General features: G+C 45.6%; 1 protein-coding gene and 3 non-coding genes across 5 annotated transcripts; 3 read left to right on the plus strand and 1 right to left on the minus strand.

Moving 5' to 3' along the window:
* Nucleotides 1–2,925: 2,925 nt before the first annotated feature.
* Nucleotides 2,926–3,008, plus strand: TRNAL-UAA (transfer RNA leucine (anticodon UAA)). Its single transcript has one exon. It is a non-coding gene; the product is annotated as a tRNA-Leu (tRNA).
* A 212-nt stretch (nt 3,009–3,220) lies between these two features.
* On the plus strand, nt 3,221–3,306 carry TRNAR-UCU (transfer RNA arginine (anticodon UCU)). Its single transcript is given in 2 exon segments — nt 3,221–3,257; nt 3,271–3,306. It is a non-coding gene; the product is annotated as a tRNA-Arg (tRNA).
* Nucleotides 3,307–5,506: 2,200 nt separating this feature from the next.
* On the plus strand, nt 5,507–5,592 carry TRNAR-UCU (transfer RNA arginine (anticodon UCU)). Its single transcript is given in 2 exon segments — nt 5,507–5,543; nt 5,557–5,592. It is a non-coding gene; the product is annotated as a tRNA-Arg (tRNA).
* A 1,453-nt stretch (nt 5,593–7,045) lies between these two features.
* On the minus strand, nt 7,046–12,861 carry LOC118089587 (C-type lectin BjL-like). 2 transcript variants are annotated; one of them, XM_035124383.2, is made up of 6 exons: nt 12,711–12,861; nt 11,099–11,214; nt 9,048–9,194; nt 8,684–8,798; nt 8,086–8,158; nt 7,046–7,737 (listed from the first exon to the last, which is right to left on the minus strand). In XM_035124383.2, exons 1-6 carry the CDS (start codon nt 12,760–12,762, stop codon nt 7,719–7,721), a joined length of 522 nt encoding a protein of 173 aa, XP_034980274.2. In that variant the 5' UTR covers nt 12,763–12,861; the 3' UTR covers nt 7,046–7,718. The 2 variants fall into 2 exon arrangements, with proteins under 2 accessions (XP_034980274.2, XP_034980273.2); XM_035124382.2 differs by having other exon boundaries at nt 7,046–7,755.
* Nucleotides 12,862–16,665: the final 3,804 nt, after the last annotated feature.

The raw sequence follows: 16,665 nt of genomic DNA on the forward strand, positions 1-16,665 counted from the left end.
TTCCCTGTTTTGTCAGTTTATTCTGGTTTAAAGGGCAAAGATTAAGAAGGGAGCACATACACCTCCGAGCCTTTGTCTCCTCCTGCCCTGGCACCTTAGTAGAGCCTGAAACATTCATCTGCCTTTTCATTTGGCCTTGGTTCTGACGAGGCTCTTCTGAAATCTCTTAAGGTTCACCAGGCACACTGTCTTGTTTCTTGCAGGGGCAAGAAAATCCTTGTTTGCTTACTGAAGCTAGACAGCGCCTGCTTTCTGCTAAATGTTGAACCCTGCCAACAATCTCACTTGACTTGGGATTCCTTCAGTCCCAGTGGTGTGTGTCAGTATCAGCTACTGTGGAGAAAATACTGGAGATGTTCACCATTTATGTTTCCCTAGGCTAGGACTCTAGACTGGAGAAATATTCATAAGGGTAAAGCAGGCTTTTAAACTGAGTATACCTAGAAAGCAAGCTTGCAGCGCTTGTTTCAGTTGTGACTGATTCCATGGCATGACAGGGATGGCAAATGGGGTGTCTTCTAGCTCAGAGATGTGGGACATCAGGCCTTTGTCACTGGCCTCAGGACTCCCCTTCTTCCCTAGCGCTCTTCCCCAGTCCACACTACTCCCTTACCTTCACAACTTGAGTGTTTTTTGCCCAGCTGAAATCGGTCCTCGAACTTGGATGGTGTCTCTTACTTGCCTTGGATAGAGAAGGCTATGTTAGTGTGGCCTCTATAAGTTTGCCCGGAAGAGAACACGGTCCCCAGACTGAAAGAGATTCCCCACCCCTACTTTATATACTTCCAGTGCCTAATATCTTGTCCGGGGAGCTGATCAGGGTTCCTTGTGTATAATATTTTATAGAGTCCAATTTATTTCTTTGGCCCCATATCTATGGCCTCTTCCATCTTTGGGGCCAAAAACAGTCCTGTTTGCTCCAGCCAAGTGCAGAGTGGCTGGCTTGAAAAATAGAAAGCCGAGACTGCTTTCTCCTTTTCCACTGGATGGCTGATTAATACCGGTAATGAGAGGTTTTCTCTAGGTTGCAAACTGGCTACCCCATTTCTGTCCTGCTACCTGAAGAGATTTACCCTCTTTGGAAGGGTAGAGAACAGCCAGTGCTTTGCCAGTACCACCTATATGTTTATTAACATTTTATACTGCTTAATAAAGTAAAAAGTGGTTTACATAAAAATGAGTACAAAGTAATTTTCTAAAAATGGTATAAATAGCAAAGCTGTTGGGTAAGCAGTGTACAAAACAGAAAATAAAAATTAAACTTGGGTAACAATTTTTTAAAAGTTTCTTCAAATATCTTTCCTGTCTGCATCACTAATGATTGAGGAGCTTTGCAGAAGGTGGGGTCTATCATCAAGAAGGCCTGTTTCTGCACTCTCACCAAATGAATATACACTGCTCTGGTCATTTAACAGTCAGGATGGTCTCCCCTCACCCCGAAAGATCTTAAAGATACGGCTTGATCCGTATTGGAGGAAGAGGCCTGACAGCTATCCAGGCCCCCAGCTTAAGCTCTGAATCTGTTCACAGGAACTATAGCTTTTGCACTTTTCAAAGCAAGTTGTTTTCACTGGAAATTGAAAGCCGACACATCACATGGTGAAAGTGTGGCATGTACCTCCTTTCAGCCACCCACTTCCATCCAACTTGCTAACCTTTCTGTTGCAAGAGAAACAGGCACACTAATCCTGGACTAGGACGGAGCCATTCGGGGAATTGACATTTGCAATGAGCACAGAACATTAGTGATGGGGGTGGCTTAAGACTCATGGGACTAGTGCCTACAGACCTGCTTTTTATGTATTATCTCTAGACCCTCCCACCATGTATGGTAGGCTAGGCTGGGAGCTGAAGAACCCTGTGCATGAGATTGAAATCATTTATGATTTCTCACAGTGTGCCTTCACTGCACCTTAGCATTCTCCCCATATTATAATGCCTGCTTGCAAACAACAAAGCTAACCATGGTTGCAATCCTATGTGTGCACATTTACACAGGAATAAATCCCACTGCACTCAATGGGGCTTGCTTCTGAATTAACCAGGACTGCATGGTAGGCAATGAGGACAATAGGTTACTTCTCTATCATCTGGCTTCTGCTCTTTGGAAGAAAGGATGGAGTCGAGCATGATAAATATAAGCACATAACTGAAAGTAGATTAAGCACAATGCAATCGGTATGTTTTAAGATTCTGGAAGAAAACCTGTGCAAGTCTATTAAGAAGTAAGCCCCACTGAGTTCAGCGGTAGTTACTCCTAGGTAGGTGTGTCTAGAATTTCAGTCTAGTTCAGGTGGAGGTTGAAAGAAAAACCTACCTGCTTTCTTCCCCATGGTTTTTTTTTGTATTAGCTTCTGATAAAGTTCTGTTTAGGAAGCATCGCCGCCCGCAGCGCGCTCCTGCCTTTGACGCAGCTCGTTGTGCTGCCACCTTGCGGCCTCATTTGAGAATGGCACTAATGTTTCAAGTGGGGACGGAGAGCACGCATCTATCTACACGTAAAGAAAAAAAGGGGGGGGGGGAGATCAAACTTTGTTCCTATTGTTCCAGTATGAAAGGAAACAAGCATAATGACGTTTCCGCAGAACATATCTGAGTTTCCCGCCCCACCAGACAGACCCTTCTCATGTCTGGTGAAAGTGTAAGATTTATTATTAGTTAGCCAACTACAGTTGTCAGTGCTAAATGAATTTTCTTATATTTGTTCGTGTGAAACGTGCCCCTTCCAGTAGTACTCTGTCTGTCGTATGCACTAATCCTGGCAGGCAGGGTAGCTAGGAGATGGATTTTGAACTTCTGCTAATACTCGATGCAGCTTGTTGAATGGAGACGCTCTTCGACCAGCAGGGGGGCAGATGTATCGCGCGTCAAAAGGCTAAAGTTATTCACCTTTATTCTATGGTGTTTCTAAAGTTGGCCATAATTACCAGAATGGCCGAGTGGTTAAGGCGTTGGACTTAAGATCCAATAGACAAATGTCTGCGTGGGTTCGAACCCCACTTCTGGTAGAGGAGGACCTTTTGTTTGCTCGTCCGCTTTAAACTCCCCCGCCCCAATCATATTAACTCTTTTTCTTCTTGCTCTCCGCCCCAGATGGAGCTTCAATTTCCAGCCTAAAGCAACTGCTTTATATTTCTCTAAGAAAACTTCCGGCATATGGAGTTCACTGTTAAGGTAACATAAAAGTCTCCTTCAAGGCAGAGGAGCGAACACAACGCGCGGCTCTGTGGCGCAATGGATAGCGCATTGGACTTCTAGAGTAGTGAAGTGATTCAAAGGTTGTGGGTTCGAGTCCCACCAGAGTCACAGGTTTCTTTTGAGGATGAAAACAAATTTGCCAAAGATCCCAATACCCACTGGGGAATTTTGCATTAAGTTGTGTTATTATATATCTTCGAGTGAAGGAACGAGCTGATTCCAGACATTTTGCGCATCATGTTTATGGTAATATCCGATTGGCAGCGGGGGACGGGTGAATCCATTGAAACTCCCTAGCTCTCCAACCCCCATGCGGGCTTTGCACTAAAAATCCGCTGCTTCGAGGCTGGAAATGCTCCGGGGTTGGGAATGGGGGTTCCTACAAAGAGTTAAAAGGGGCAAAGCAAAGGAAGGGTCACAGTATCAATCACGCGCCGGAGAACCTAGCGCTGGGCGGGGGGCATCCCTTTTTTGGACGAAGCTGGCATTTTCCGATATATTACCAGTGATGGGGTGAGCAAAGGACTGAAAGCAACCCGTTTCAACACTCTGGGAATGGGAGACGCTGTCTGGGCTCAGGACGCAGGGTCTGCTTCTTCTGCTTTTGCACTTAAAGAGTTGCAGAAGAGCAACCCACGTGTTTGAATGTTCCCCTTATTTGTTGTATTTATTATCTTCTATTCAGTGTTTTTTAATAGGGGGACGCACTCCCCTAAGCATTTTGTGAATCTTTGTACTTTTATCCATTTACTGTATTTATTTTTCCCGATTAGAACTATTGAAATCGTGATTTTCTTGAGTCGAAATGAGAGTACCCCTAAACATTTTTAAAGAAGAAGAAAGAAGAAAAAAGCAGCACTGCTTCTATTTAAACCCTACAAAAGGCACACCAGGCCGCAGGGCAACTGACTGGATGGATCCCTATAGGTGTTTCTTTCTAGTCCTCCGCGCAGTCGTCGTCCGCCCACCGGAAGTGGTGCGTTGCAGCCGCAGCAGCGGGACTAGTTCCGCGGCTCGAGAGGCGCCTCTAAATTGGCCGGGGTTAGAGACCCGTGGGGTCTGCGTCCTGGCAAAGAGGGCGAAGAAGCCCTTCCTAGGCAGCCCGTTCTCAGTTAAAACTTGGAGAGGTGGAGTAAAAATCCTCCTTGCTGCGTGTTGCTGGAGTGGCTTCTCGCGGTGTGAGACAACGTGGCTCGCTGCTTCAGTGGATCGCAGACTGAAGCTGGGAGGCAGGTTTCTTAGCCCTGGTAAATCTCAGAGTCAGGGACCCCTGGGCTTCCTTTTCTCTTGTTATAAGGCCTGCGATGGAATCAATGCAGGTGCTTTTTTTTTACTTTGTCAGGGCCAGAGGGCTTCCGCCCTGCTTTCTTTCTGATCCTTTTACCCGGAGATTTCCGGGACTGAACCTGGGAATGATCGCCTCCCCCTGGCAAGTTCGAGAACAGGAAAGGCTTTTTTACTAGGAGGAAAGGTTTTTTCCCCCTTTCATTTGCATTTGTTGCTGCCTCGGGTCGGGCGGGGAGACGGAAACTCTCCTTCCAAGTCTCCCCGCATCTGATCCCGCGGCCGGGAGGGCAGGAGAGAGCAAAAGCGGCGAGAAAACTCAGGTCTCCTCGTGGCAAGAGGCGGAGAAAGTTTCCTCCGCTTCCCGCGAGGGGGCACCGCAAAGCTCTTTCCAAGTTTTCATTTGGGGGGGGGGGAGCTCAAAGTGAAACATTCAGCTAGCTGCGTATTATAGGGAGAAATGGATCCATGGGTTTGAGCGGTGTGAACACACACACGCATACACACTAAATAAATAAATCAACAGGTGCAGGAAATAGTCCCCTGTCTGCCTGATTCTTAGGGCAGAAAGCGCAGCAGCAGCTGCTGCTCCTGGTTCACTAAGGCAAATGGGCATAAGAGTTTCAGCATTGGCTACGGTAATAGCTGCTGAACTTGGTTAAATAAAGACGTTTTCATAGTAACCCGTATTTCGAACACTGAACTTATTCACCTTATTTTGAGGAGTCTTAAAAGTTAGCCACTCGGCCACTCTGAAAACCATGGCTAAGGCGTAGGGCTTGAGATCCAGTCGACATACTGTATAAGCCTGCGTAGGCATTTTGTTTCTCTTATTAGTCCATTTTTAAAAACCCCAACAGTCATGTCGGTTCTTTTTTCCCCTTCTAGTCCTCGCCACTCCAGACTTGGCTGCAATTCCAAACCCAAAGCAAGTGCTTTCTGCCTCCCCATGTAAACGTTCTGGGTTTCCTTAAAGTAACCCGTAAGTCTCCTTTTAAGAGCCAGAGGGAAGAGCGTGACCCGCGGCTCTGTGGCGCAATGGATAGCGCATTGGACTTCTAGCGTGGCGCAGCGATTCAAAGGTTGTGGGTTCGAGTCCCACCAGAGTCACTTTTGAGGACGTACCCCTTGGAGAACTTCCCATCGCGTTGTGTTGTCTTTCTGCTGAAAAAGAGCAAGTCACCCTGAAGGAAAGAACTAATTCATGAGCTTTTCCTGCTTTTGCCAATTCACTCGCTTTGCGCAGGACGTCGCCGGTCGGACACTTTTACGCGTGATCTAATGTGGTGGTTTTTTTGCGGGGGGGTGGGAAAGGTTCCCAGCTCACTTAGTTCTTTCCCGCCCCCTTCGAGGCCATGAAAGGTACAATGTGACGAAACTGCAGCAGCGGTTCATCTCTCCCGTAGTTTGGGCTGTGCGGCGCTTGCACAGGTTTGTTGTCAAGCCAGGCGTCCGCATCCTGTCATCAGCGAAGCTCGAACTCGGCGACAGAGGCGCCTTTCCGGCTCCGCAGCTCCGCGCCCGAACCCCTCGGCTATCCAGAACACTAGGCGCCCAGTTTGGTAGTATGGAAGGTTTCATATGCTCCTTAGCAGCGCCTGCAGTCTGGGTGGGATTATTTAGCGTGTGGTGGGGGGGGATATAAAGAGTCTGAGCTACTCCGGCGAAAAGCTGGAGAGGCAGCTGAAAAGGTTTATTTCTCCCCGTGCTGCGCATACAAAATATATTCATTATTCGTTCAAGGAAAATGGTTACAGAGATCGTCATGTTTCGCTCACCCACACCCACAAAATAAATTTATCATAAACGTTGCATGTGTTTGAAAAATGGCTGGATTCTCATTGGCAGTGGACAAAGACTTAAAATTACACATCTCTGTGATATGCGATCTTGTGGATCCTTCGTGCAGGATCCTTTGCGCGTATCTGAGGAGCACTCGTGGACTCCTCTTCCTGAAATAGCACCGACTCCCGAAAGTCCCCTGAGAGAATGTTGGATCTTATGGAAGCTAATCGGAGCTGCTGCTGCTCGCCCACTCCGACCAAATCAGTCACCGGACCGGACTGCTCCTTTTTGAGAAAATCATTCAGTTCGTTGTGTGGTGAAGAACATCAGTTTGGATAGAAGGTGAAGAAATCAAAAAGCAGATTGGCTCTACAGATAGCATAGGACTAAGGCTATAATATGATACAGTATGGATATACAGTACTCTGCAGGTAAACCCAAATCTTGTGTGCAAGTGGATCTACCCTCTTTTGCCAAGTTTTGTCCTTAAAAAGGCTACAACATCCACTATTTTCACCTTAAGCTTTTCAGATGAGAGCTCTTCCCCCTATGGGCATAGCCAGGATTTATTGGGGACGACGACAGGCTTTATACTTGGGGGGGGGGGCAGAACCAAGTTATTTGTGATGCAGTTGGTCAGTTAGTTAAGTATTTTTATTTATTTGCTTGATTTGGGGGGGGTGCTGCCCCCTGCACCTCCCTGGCTACGCCCATGCTTGCCCCCCAAAGTTGCTCAACTCCACTTTTCTCTCCCCCCCTTTCATATTTACAGAAAACAACTTTTCAGAGAAAGCAGTGCTAAAAAGAGTTGGTCTTTAATGAATAGGCATTATACAGTGTTGAGTTTTGGTGGGAGCACATGGATGAAAGATGAACATTTCAAAATGGCAAGAGGAAAAGACAGAAAGTAAACAAAGAAATTTGGTGCTTTCCGATTGTTCTTGGACTAGCAGAAACAAAACAGTATGTGACAGGGTCAACAGGGTGCAACACTTCTACTGACCCAAATCGCCCACAGTTGTGCTATGTTAACACTGAGGATCCTGCTACTACAGCAATGGGCAACCTGTAGCTGGCCAAATTCTACTGGACTCTTAGCTCCCATCTGACTCAGTCAGCAGGCATCAAGGATGATAGGAGTTTTGAGTCCAGCAAAATGTGGACACTGACAGGTACCTGATCACAGCTCAAATGGAAAAGCTCATTTGGATCTCAACCTTTTCTTCTTCTTAGAGGTCTCCAATTATTACAACTCAATTTCTCCCTGTTGTAGGGAAGTCCCTGGCCAGGGCTCTGATCTCGAAATGACGCTGCATAACGCTGCAATGCTCATCAAAGAAACAAAGAAGCAAGTTAAAGGTTGCCACAGGAAGAAGAAACATCCCAGGATTCTGCCTTCTGCATTTTTTCACACCAGCAATTTCACATCAGCTTGCGCTTCCGAATCCTTCCTATGCACAGCACCCATGGCTTAGGGAAGAAGAACATCTGATGGTCAAAACATGACAGCATGACAACCAGACTTTAGCCTGGTATGCAACCAGAGCCTGTACATATTTACAAAGAAACAACCCCCAAAATTATTGCTCTTGCTAGTTATGATTAATTTAATTGACTTCACCATAAGGTTCTAGGGTGGGTTCCATGCCATGGACCACCTGAATGAAACACAGTTTGGAAACCCTTGTCCTAAGTGGAGAAACAGCCCTGCAGGAACTTTAGCTAGAAGCTGTTTTGCTCCCCTGTGCTCAACCCAAGAAGTTCATTGGACTAGTAAGAGTAGATTGAACTTCCAAAGAGATTGAACCCAGTTCTCACCTACTTCCCAAGGAGTATTTGCAAACAGACAAGAATTTCCAGGAAACAGCAAAGTCATTCCAGGTCACAAATCCTGAGAGAGACAGAGAGAAGGGGGAACGGTCAAGTCACAAATGTTGTCAGTGCTGCTAACAATTCCAAAGCATGGATCCAAGGTCTGAGTTACTTGATCAGGTTCCAACAGATTATACTGCTGCATCATGCTAGCCTTCCATGAAACAGTTAAAATATGAGACTCCCTTACAGGAGCCCCCCCACTAAAAGAAGCACATGTTTTCTAGCCGAGGAGCCACAGGATACTACTGAGAAATCATGACTGCTTCCATATTGGACATTTATTGTAGAATAGTTCACTCACTTTTTATAGGGCATCTTCACGATGTCATCAACAAAATATTCTCCTCTCATGTTTTGTCTGCTCAGCTTCTGTGGATTCTTACACACACACACACACACACACACCCATGGTCTACTTCCTAATTTATTACCCTTGTTCCCAGTGTAATGAGTACACACATACACACAGACATACATGCCTAAGCAAATCCCTGATCCTTCCCAAAAAGCATTTTGCAGGCGAGGGGAGTTTGTTTCTCACCATTTTGCAAAACCCAAGATCCCAAGTAGTGTTCGCCTGCCAGTCCATCAGGCTGTGAAGGAGGAAACGTCCGGTAATCAAATTTGGAACCATCTGTCCAGACAAAGTCTCCTTCCTAAGAAAAGATCAACAGAATCTCGAGCTAAAACATTCACGGGAAGAAAGGCTTGCTAAGTCTTCCAAAAAAAGAAACACACATTGCATATTGCACAAGGCCTATAAAAAGCCATGGAAAAATGGGGGGATATATGCCACCTTTCGGGGCAAAGCTCTCCCAATGTGGATCACAAACAGCATATATAAATATATATATAATTAAGCTGAACTTTTGGCTATTCTGAATGGCTAACTCAGCATAGTGTACCTTGAAAGTGTCATGAGCACCAATCCAGTAGGCCTTTCCTTTGGTGTGATCCAGTGGCTTGCCCATCAGGTGAAAAATGAAGTCATTCTCTTCTGGGCTGTGGATGGAGGCTAGGTGAGAGTTCCTGTCATATCTCTTGCAAGCCATCTGGGGGGAAATGCACAGGGAAATAATTCACTTCTTGCTTAATTACAAAAAGGTGTTTCACAAGAACCAAGTATCTGTGCAACGCCTCCCCCTTAAGTAGAGTTTGAAAATCAATGCAGTTGGTGTCTAAATACTTTCAAACATTTCCCCACAACCATAAGAACTGCGTATCTCAGCACGCAGAAAGCTCAAAAATTCCATTATTTATAAAATCAAGACGATTTTCCTTTCTAGTTTGAAACTGGACATAGAGAGACTTTATTTGTTATTTATTTATAGGCATTCATAAGCCACTTAATATATTGAAATCTCTACACACTGATCTCTTAAGTTACCTGGCGAAGCAACAAAAACTTCAGATCAGTCTGATGAAGTAGAACATGAAGTGTTTCATTAGTATAACTGTTGTAATGAAGTATAGAGCTCCTCTGGTTGCAACTGTTGTTGTTCTCATCAAAATATGCTTCCCATTTATCATTTTGCTGTTTTTAATTTTACCCTAAAAAATTATGGATGTTAGAAAAGCTTGCCCTTCACTGCTTTGGTGCAGATCCATCATGTATTCACGTGGTTTCAACTATCACCTTTTAATCAGATGCTTTCGTGAAGGGCAAATCATTCAGCACTCTGTTGTTTATCAAGTGGAGGCTCCACCCAGAGCAAAATAACTGGCAGCAAAGCAGAAGCTAGTGGGTAGTTGGGTGGGTGGTTTAAAGGCAGGAGTGTTGTGATTGCGTGTGTTTGTGTTTGCATGTGGGGAAATCCTGCACTTTGTATAGCTGCATCGAGGTGCTCTTTGTGTGTTTAGGACTGCCTCCGGAGACTGTCAGGGATTCAAGGGCTTGCCATCAATTGAGGTATATACAGTAGCCTGATTTCCCCACTAATTCATAAGTACCCAGGGCACACAGGGCAATTCTATAACTTCCTGCTGCTCTCAGATACCAATCCTGCTACAACATACAATGTTGCTAGATTCTGCACAGCAGCACTCCAAATTCGTCGAAGGATGACCTGTGCCACAAACCAGATTTAATGAACATATCAAAGTGCTCTGTAAATTAATAGTTAAAGTCTTTTATGTATCAACCCTTTATGCTCTTCCACACCCGCCCAGTGCTCCTGTCCCTTCTTTTAGCTTCTTTTAAATTCTTATAGACTTTTATATTCACCTTCTGTTTTAATACCTTTTAGCTTTCCAAAACGTTTTTCAGATTTTAAATGACTGTATCCCACCCTTTTATGCTGGTCTGTGACCGTAATAAAGATTTGTATTGTATTGAGGTGTGCACATTTAAAGTGGACTAAAATGCACTAATGCAACAAATTAACTTTGAAAGAACAAACTGACTTTTTGTGTTTTGGAAAGCAATGGGGGAAATGCATTGAGAAGTGTGGGGTGGGGTGGAGGCATCAGAGCAAATCCACGGCTGAGAATCGTACCTGCTTTGCTCCTGCTTAATTTCTGTTAATATGTGGCAGTGCTTGGCTACGTGGTGACATATTTCCCTGCTCTCTGATAGACATCAGAGGCTGCCCTCTTTTAGGGGGGAGGCGAAGGAGAGCTGGGGGTCAGAGCATTGCATCATTTTGACACAAGTAATTGCCACTAGATGATATTGCCAAGGGGGAAGGAGATAGTTGTGTCTGCCTGGTAGGAGATAAGTGTTGGCATTTAATCTGACCTCAATTTTGTATTTTCCACTGTGTGTCCAAAAATAAAAAGGGGACAAATCGATTGTATTTCTAGGTAATCACTATTTATCTTCCCCAAAAGGAGAGCAAGGACCTCTGGAATATGTTTTTCCACAGAGCAGCCTCCGCTTCTCCTACAAATCTGGTCTAGTCAAGGACACGTGACTGGTTTATTTTCTGTCCCCTTTGACATCACATCAATCACTTGCCTCTGCATCGGTCCAGGTCATTGGTTCTGTCACAGCTTTATAGCAAGCGTTTTGATACTGCACCCAGCCCGTCTCACAAAAGCCACGGGCACAAAGGCATGTTTGGGAACAGGTACCTGAGGCAAAGAGAAGGAACCAAGATGGAGTTAAGAAGTTAAGTCAAAAGATTTGGTCACCCTGCATTTCAAACTATTGCACCCTCCTAGAATCCTATTCTCTTCATTTACAAAGAGGCACAGGTGCTAATGAACATGGTGGCCGTAAATGAACGTGGTGGCCATAAACCAAATGGCACTGCTATCTTCTACCCCAGCGATGGGAAACTTCAGCCCTGGAGACCAAATACAGCCCTCCAGTTGTCTTTCTAGTCCTATAGACTCTCCAGGCAATCTCTGCTCCTCAAACCCCATCCCTTACCCGACCATCCCTGCACCACCTCTGAGTGCTCTTGCCTGTCTGGAATGTGTCGTTGCTGGTGGGGCAAGTGTGCATTTGTGTGATTGCACTGTGAGTGTGCATTTGTGTGATTGCACTGCATGTGCTTGGTTGCCGTGTGTGTGTGTGTGTGTGTGTGTGTGTGTGTGTGTGTGTGTGTGTATGCATTGGGCTGGGCATGTAATATTCATACTTTCCCTGGTTTGCAAACATACCCATGGCAGCCCCTCTCCCCCATTCTTCCTTTTCAACGTGCTAAGCCTACAAATCTCTCATGCTCCAGTTGTTTCCCTTGCTGCTTTAGACAAATCATAATTTGCCTTCAAAGGATAATCAGAAACCACAGCTTTTGGAGAGGTTTCAAGCATAATTTCCCTGGTTCAGACACAATGGCAAACTTCCCAAATCAGGATGGGACAGTATCTGAGCACAAGGGGGTGGGGGGTGGGAGAAGAGAGTGTGTGTGTGAACTAGAGGCAATGCTGTAATATAGGTCACTGTCTGCTATTATCCTTTCCCATCTTGCAGATGGTAGGCTAAGAGACTGAAGGCCCCTGTGCTAAGTCACTGCTATTTCAAACTGCTAAAAATCTTTGCACTGTAGGAATTGCTCCACACAGGAGAGAAATGGTATAAAAATGTCAGTTATGAGCTATTGGTTCACAAGTCCAATGAATCCCACACGGCATCTAGCCCAGCCTTTGTTGGATTTCCTCCAAGGAGCAAGAACAAAGTATATTGTTTTGGCTATGAGCCGCTGTTTGGCTCAGAAACCTTTCTCTCAAAAGGTGAGAGCAAATATACCAGCCCAGTAGAGCAAATACAAAATAAATACTGTAGGTTGCCCACCAGTGGAGTAATAGGTCTGCCATTGTTAGAAAGAAGCATTCAACAGTTAAGAGGTTTTCAGGATGCAACCCCAATCAATTGCACTGCTGAACTCTGTGGAGCTTCCTTTCAGATAGGCATGCACAGGATCCAGAGGGAAAATGAACACCTAATTACTTTCTTGGGCAATCAATCATTACTGACATCATCTTCAAGTTTTAACCTGTGTGCTTAACACTTGCTAAGGATAGCTGTACATGTTGTAAAAAAAAAAAAAGCTTGTCAATTTATTAAAAGTCATTGAATTCTCATTTTCCCTATTCAAAACACTGAATCAGTCTAAACTCACCATGGATGAAGGCAATCAGAAGGAAGGCACAGAGAGCCGTGCAAGTTCCCATTTCTGCAAGAAGGAGCGAAGGCGTGGAAGTCCAAAGTTGCTCTGTACTGTGGAGTGGAATGGGACCTGCTTTATAGGTTGGCCAGCTGTATTTCAAGGAGAGCAATTTTTTAACAAGTGAACCGGATTCAGGAAGTTCTTAATCATTTTTTAGATCTATGCAAATCGGGAATATTTGTCTTTGCTTCAGTTTCTTTCCCCTTACCTAATCTCACAATCACACTATCCCAGCAGAGTCAACACATCAGAGTGTCTGTGTAATCCAGGAATTTGTACACTTAACCCCTTCCAGAGCTGGCCCAAGACATTTTGCCACTGGAGGCGAACCACAAAATGGTACACACACATCCAGCCAGGGAAGACCCTGCCTTAGCTGGAGACGGACAAGAGGGGAGGAAGAACAGGACCCTTTGGTTTGATCAGGCAAGGCTATTCTTATGTAGGAGTGATATTTACAATAAAAAGCTACCAAGATGTTTTTCCCCTGCTTTTCTATATCCATATGATTATTGCGGTTCATGTGCACCAGGTATTCAGGAACTAACAACAAAAACAAAACAACAACAACAACAACAACAACACGTCTTTCAAACACAGAAGCTGGATGATACATTCTCAGTTTGATGATAATAATAATAATAATAATAATAATAATAATAATAATAATAATAATAATTTATTATTTATACCCCACCCATCTGGCCAGGTCCCCCCAGCCACTCTGGGCGGCTTCCAACAAAACATTAAAATACAGAAATCAAACATTAAAAGCTTCCCTAAACAGGGCTGCCTTGAGATGCCTTCTAAAGGTCTGGTAATTGTTGTTCTCTTTGACCTCTGGTGGGAGGGCATTCCACAGGGTGGGTGCCACTACCGAGAAGGCCCTCTGCCTGGTTCCCTGTAACTTGGCTTCTCGTAGCGAGGGAACCGCCAGAAGACCCTTGGTGCTGGACCTTAGTGTCCGGGCAGAACGATGGGGGTGGAGACGCTCCTTCAGGTATACTGGACTGAGGCCGTTTAGGGCTTTAAAGGTCAACACCAACACTTTGAATTGTGCTCGGAAATGTACTGGGAGCCAATGTAGGTCTTTCAGGACCGGTGTTATGTGGTCTCGGCGGCCGCTCCCAGTCACCAGTCTAGCTGCCGCATTCTGGGTTAGTTGTAGTTTCCGGGTCACCTTCAAAGGTAGCCCCACGTAGAGCGCATTGCAGTAGTCCAAGCGAGAGATAACTAGAGCATGCACCATTCTGGCGAGACAGTCTGCGGGCAGGTAGGGTCTCAGCCTGCGTGCCAGATGGAGCTGATAGACAGCTGCCCTGGACACAGAATTGACCTGTGCCTCCGTGGACAGCTGTGAGTCCAAAATGTCTCCCAGGCTGCGCACCTGGTCCTTCAGGGGCACAGTTACCCCATTCAGGACCAGGGAGTCCTCCACACCCGCCCGCCTCCTGTCCCCCACAAACAGTACCTCTGTCTTGTCAGGATTCAATCTCAATCTGTTAGCCGCCATCCATCCTCCAACCGCCTCCAGACACTGATTAAGCCAAGAGATACTCAGTGCCTCCTAACACCCCAAAGAAACACAAGATCCATACATCAACATTGCAGGAGAGCATTAATATAAGAATGTATTCATGTTAGCATGAAAATTGTTTCTCATTGTTCAGTGAGCTGCTGAGACGGTGCTTAAACAACTGTGCCCTACTTTGCATGTCTGCTTACAAGTAAGCTGCACTGAGTTCCTTGGGAATCCATCCCAGGAAAGCAGGTGTAGAACTGCAGCCTAAGAACACCAGTTTCTTTTTGGAATGGTCCATTTAATTAAAACAACAACAGCAGCCCAATAGTTGAAGTTGAACAATACTTGACTGGGACTAACTCAAATGTCTCAAAAGAATGAGCAAGCGTTTGAGTTGCAGAGTTGTTCAGGGTAGATACTAAGGAAAAACATGAGGGGGAGGAGAGGGAAATAGCCCCTTGAAAGGGGTTTGTGCTTCTGATATGGTGGCATTACATGGTCAGCTTTAAAACGGGGGGGGGGCTTGGGAGCTAGCCTGTGTCCCTCCAGATGTTGCTGGACTACATCCCCTACTGGTCCCAGCTAGTATGGCCAATAGGAATGAAGGGAGTTGTAGTCCAGCAACACCTGGAGGGGACACAGGTTAGCCACCTGTTTTAAAAGGCAGTATAAAAGTAAAGGGAACGGCACCGAACCATAAGAAAAACACGCATCCTTATTAGGGCAATTCCATTATTAGGCCTACCTATTGCAACATAGTGTGGAAAGTTCAACCATTGGGGTAGATAGTGAACAGAGCAATGGGGTGGTGGGTTAGAACAGTGTTTCTCAACCAGTGTGCCTCCAGATGTTTTGGGACTACAACTCCCATCATTCCTGACCACTGGTCTTGCTAGCTAGGGATGATGGGAGTTGTAGTCCCAAAACATCTGGAGGCACACTGGTTGAGAAACACTGGGTTAGAAGAAGTTTGTTTCTGGGTGATATTGAAGCCACAGAGTCTGCAGGGGTTTTAAGTGCTTATGCTCACAATGTTAAGTAAATAAACCAGAAAACAACACTTGCAAATGTAAGGATCTTATTTTTCCTTCTTTTAATAATTTTGGGGGGAGCGGGTTGCCAAAAAAATTCCGCACCAGGTACCACCTGACCTTGCTATGCCTCTGGGAAGAAGGGGTGAGTGAAGAGCTACATCTGGAAGAAGGGATTGGGGTAAAGATCTAAAATTGGGAACAAGTGTGGGAGGAGACCAGCAGCACCTCCTATTTGCCAAGAGGTCGCTGTGGGTGAAGAGCTGCAGAGAAGATGGCAGCTCTGGCCTCCAAGCATAGCTGCCAAGTCTCCTGTATTCCCCGGAAAACCCCCATTTTTCCAGCTGTCCCCAGCCGAAAAAATGGATTTTTTTGTTTTTCCCTGGTTTATTCTGGCGCAGCGGCCATTTTGGAACTGGGCGGAGCATGCTCAGAAGCGACTTTTGATGCTGCTTTGCCCAGTTCCAAAATGGCTGCAGTGCGACTTCTGGTGTGGCGGCCATTTTGGAACAGGGCAGAGCAGCATCAAAAGTTGCTTCTGAGCATGCTCTGCCCAGTTCCAAAATGGCGGCAGCGCTACTTCCGGTCTGCTACTTCCGGTCCAGTCCCTTATTTCTCAGGTCGGAACTTGGCAGGTATGCCTCCAAGGGGTGTGCTGCAGTTATTATGGCGGTGGCAGCAGCAATGAGCAATGTATTCCTTAGCGGGCCAATCTGCTTGCCTTGTGGATCTTGCCACCTGAGGCAGTCGCCTCACCTTGCCTCATGGGTGGGCCAGCCATGTGTACTGCTATGCAAGGCCAATTGTCCTCTGCAAAACTGGCAGAATAATAATCGGCTCCAAACCAGATTAGCCTCTCTTCCCCCCCCCCAAAAAAAAACAGGGAATCATGGATATTGGAAGACAGAACTTGTGTTTTAGTTGAGGTTGTTTCTAACTGTGATGGTCATTTGTTTAAAACTATTTTTTAATGCTGTGTTTGTTACCGCTGTAACCAGCCTTGGCACCTTCTGGTGTGGCCCATAAAAGATCTCCCCCTAAAGGCTGAGGTGGCATTTCTGGACTCAAATAGTAGATTAGCATCATCCCCGTTGGTCTGTAGATTGGCATCCTCACACTTGTCTGAAAGCAGCTGGAGTTTAATAGATACATGTAGTGCTTAGCTACTTTCTTAATGTCATGGTATGAGAACTACGCAGGATGGGCACAGATAGGAATTGGCAATTGCATTTCAAAATACTACAGCCGAGTTCAAACATTCGTTGAACACAACTGTGGTGCTTCCCCCCAGCACGACAAGACAGATTTTTCATTGTCCTTGCAAAAAAAAGAACGGACTTCCCCAGTGATTCCA

The sequence above is a fragment of the Zootoca vivipara genome, chromosome 1 (genome assembly GCF_963506605.1).
Source record: "Zootoca vivipara chromosome 1, rZooViv1.1, whole genome shotgun sequence".
In the NCBI taxonomy this organism is placed as follows: Eukaryota; Metazoa; Chordata; class Lepidosauria; order Squamata; family Lacertidae; genus Zootoca; species Zootoca vivipara.

Excerpts from the sequence above, each read along its gene's own strand:
- LOC118089587 (XM_035124382.2), bottom strand. The coding sequence starts at position 12,762 with ATGGGAACTTGCACGGCTCTCTGTGCCTTCCTTCTGATTGCCTTCATC. Across the intron at positions 8,799-9,047 it reads GTGCTCATGACACTTTCAAG|GAAGGAGACTTTGTCTGGAC; the intron begins GTACACTATGCT and ends ATCTTTTCTTAG. Across the intron at positions 7,756-8,085 it reads AAATACTCCTTGGGAAGTAG|ATGTTCTTCTTCCCTAAGCC; the intron begins GTGAGAACTGGG and ends TTTGACCATCAG.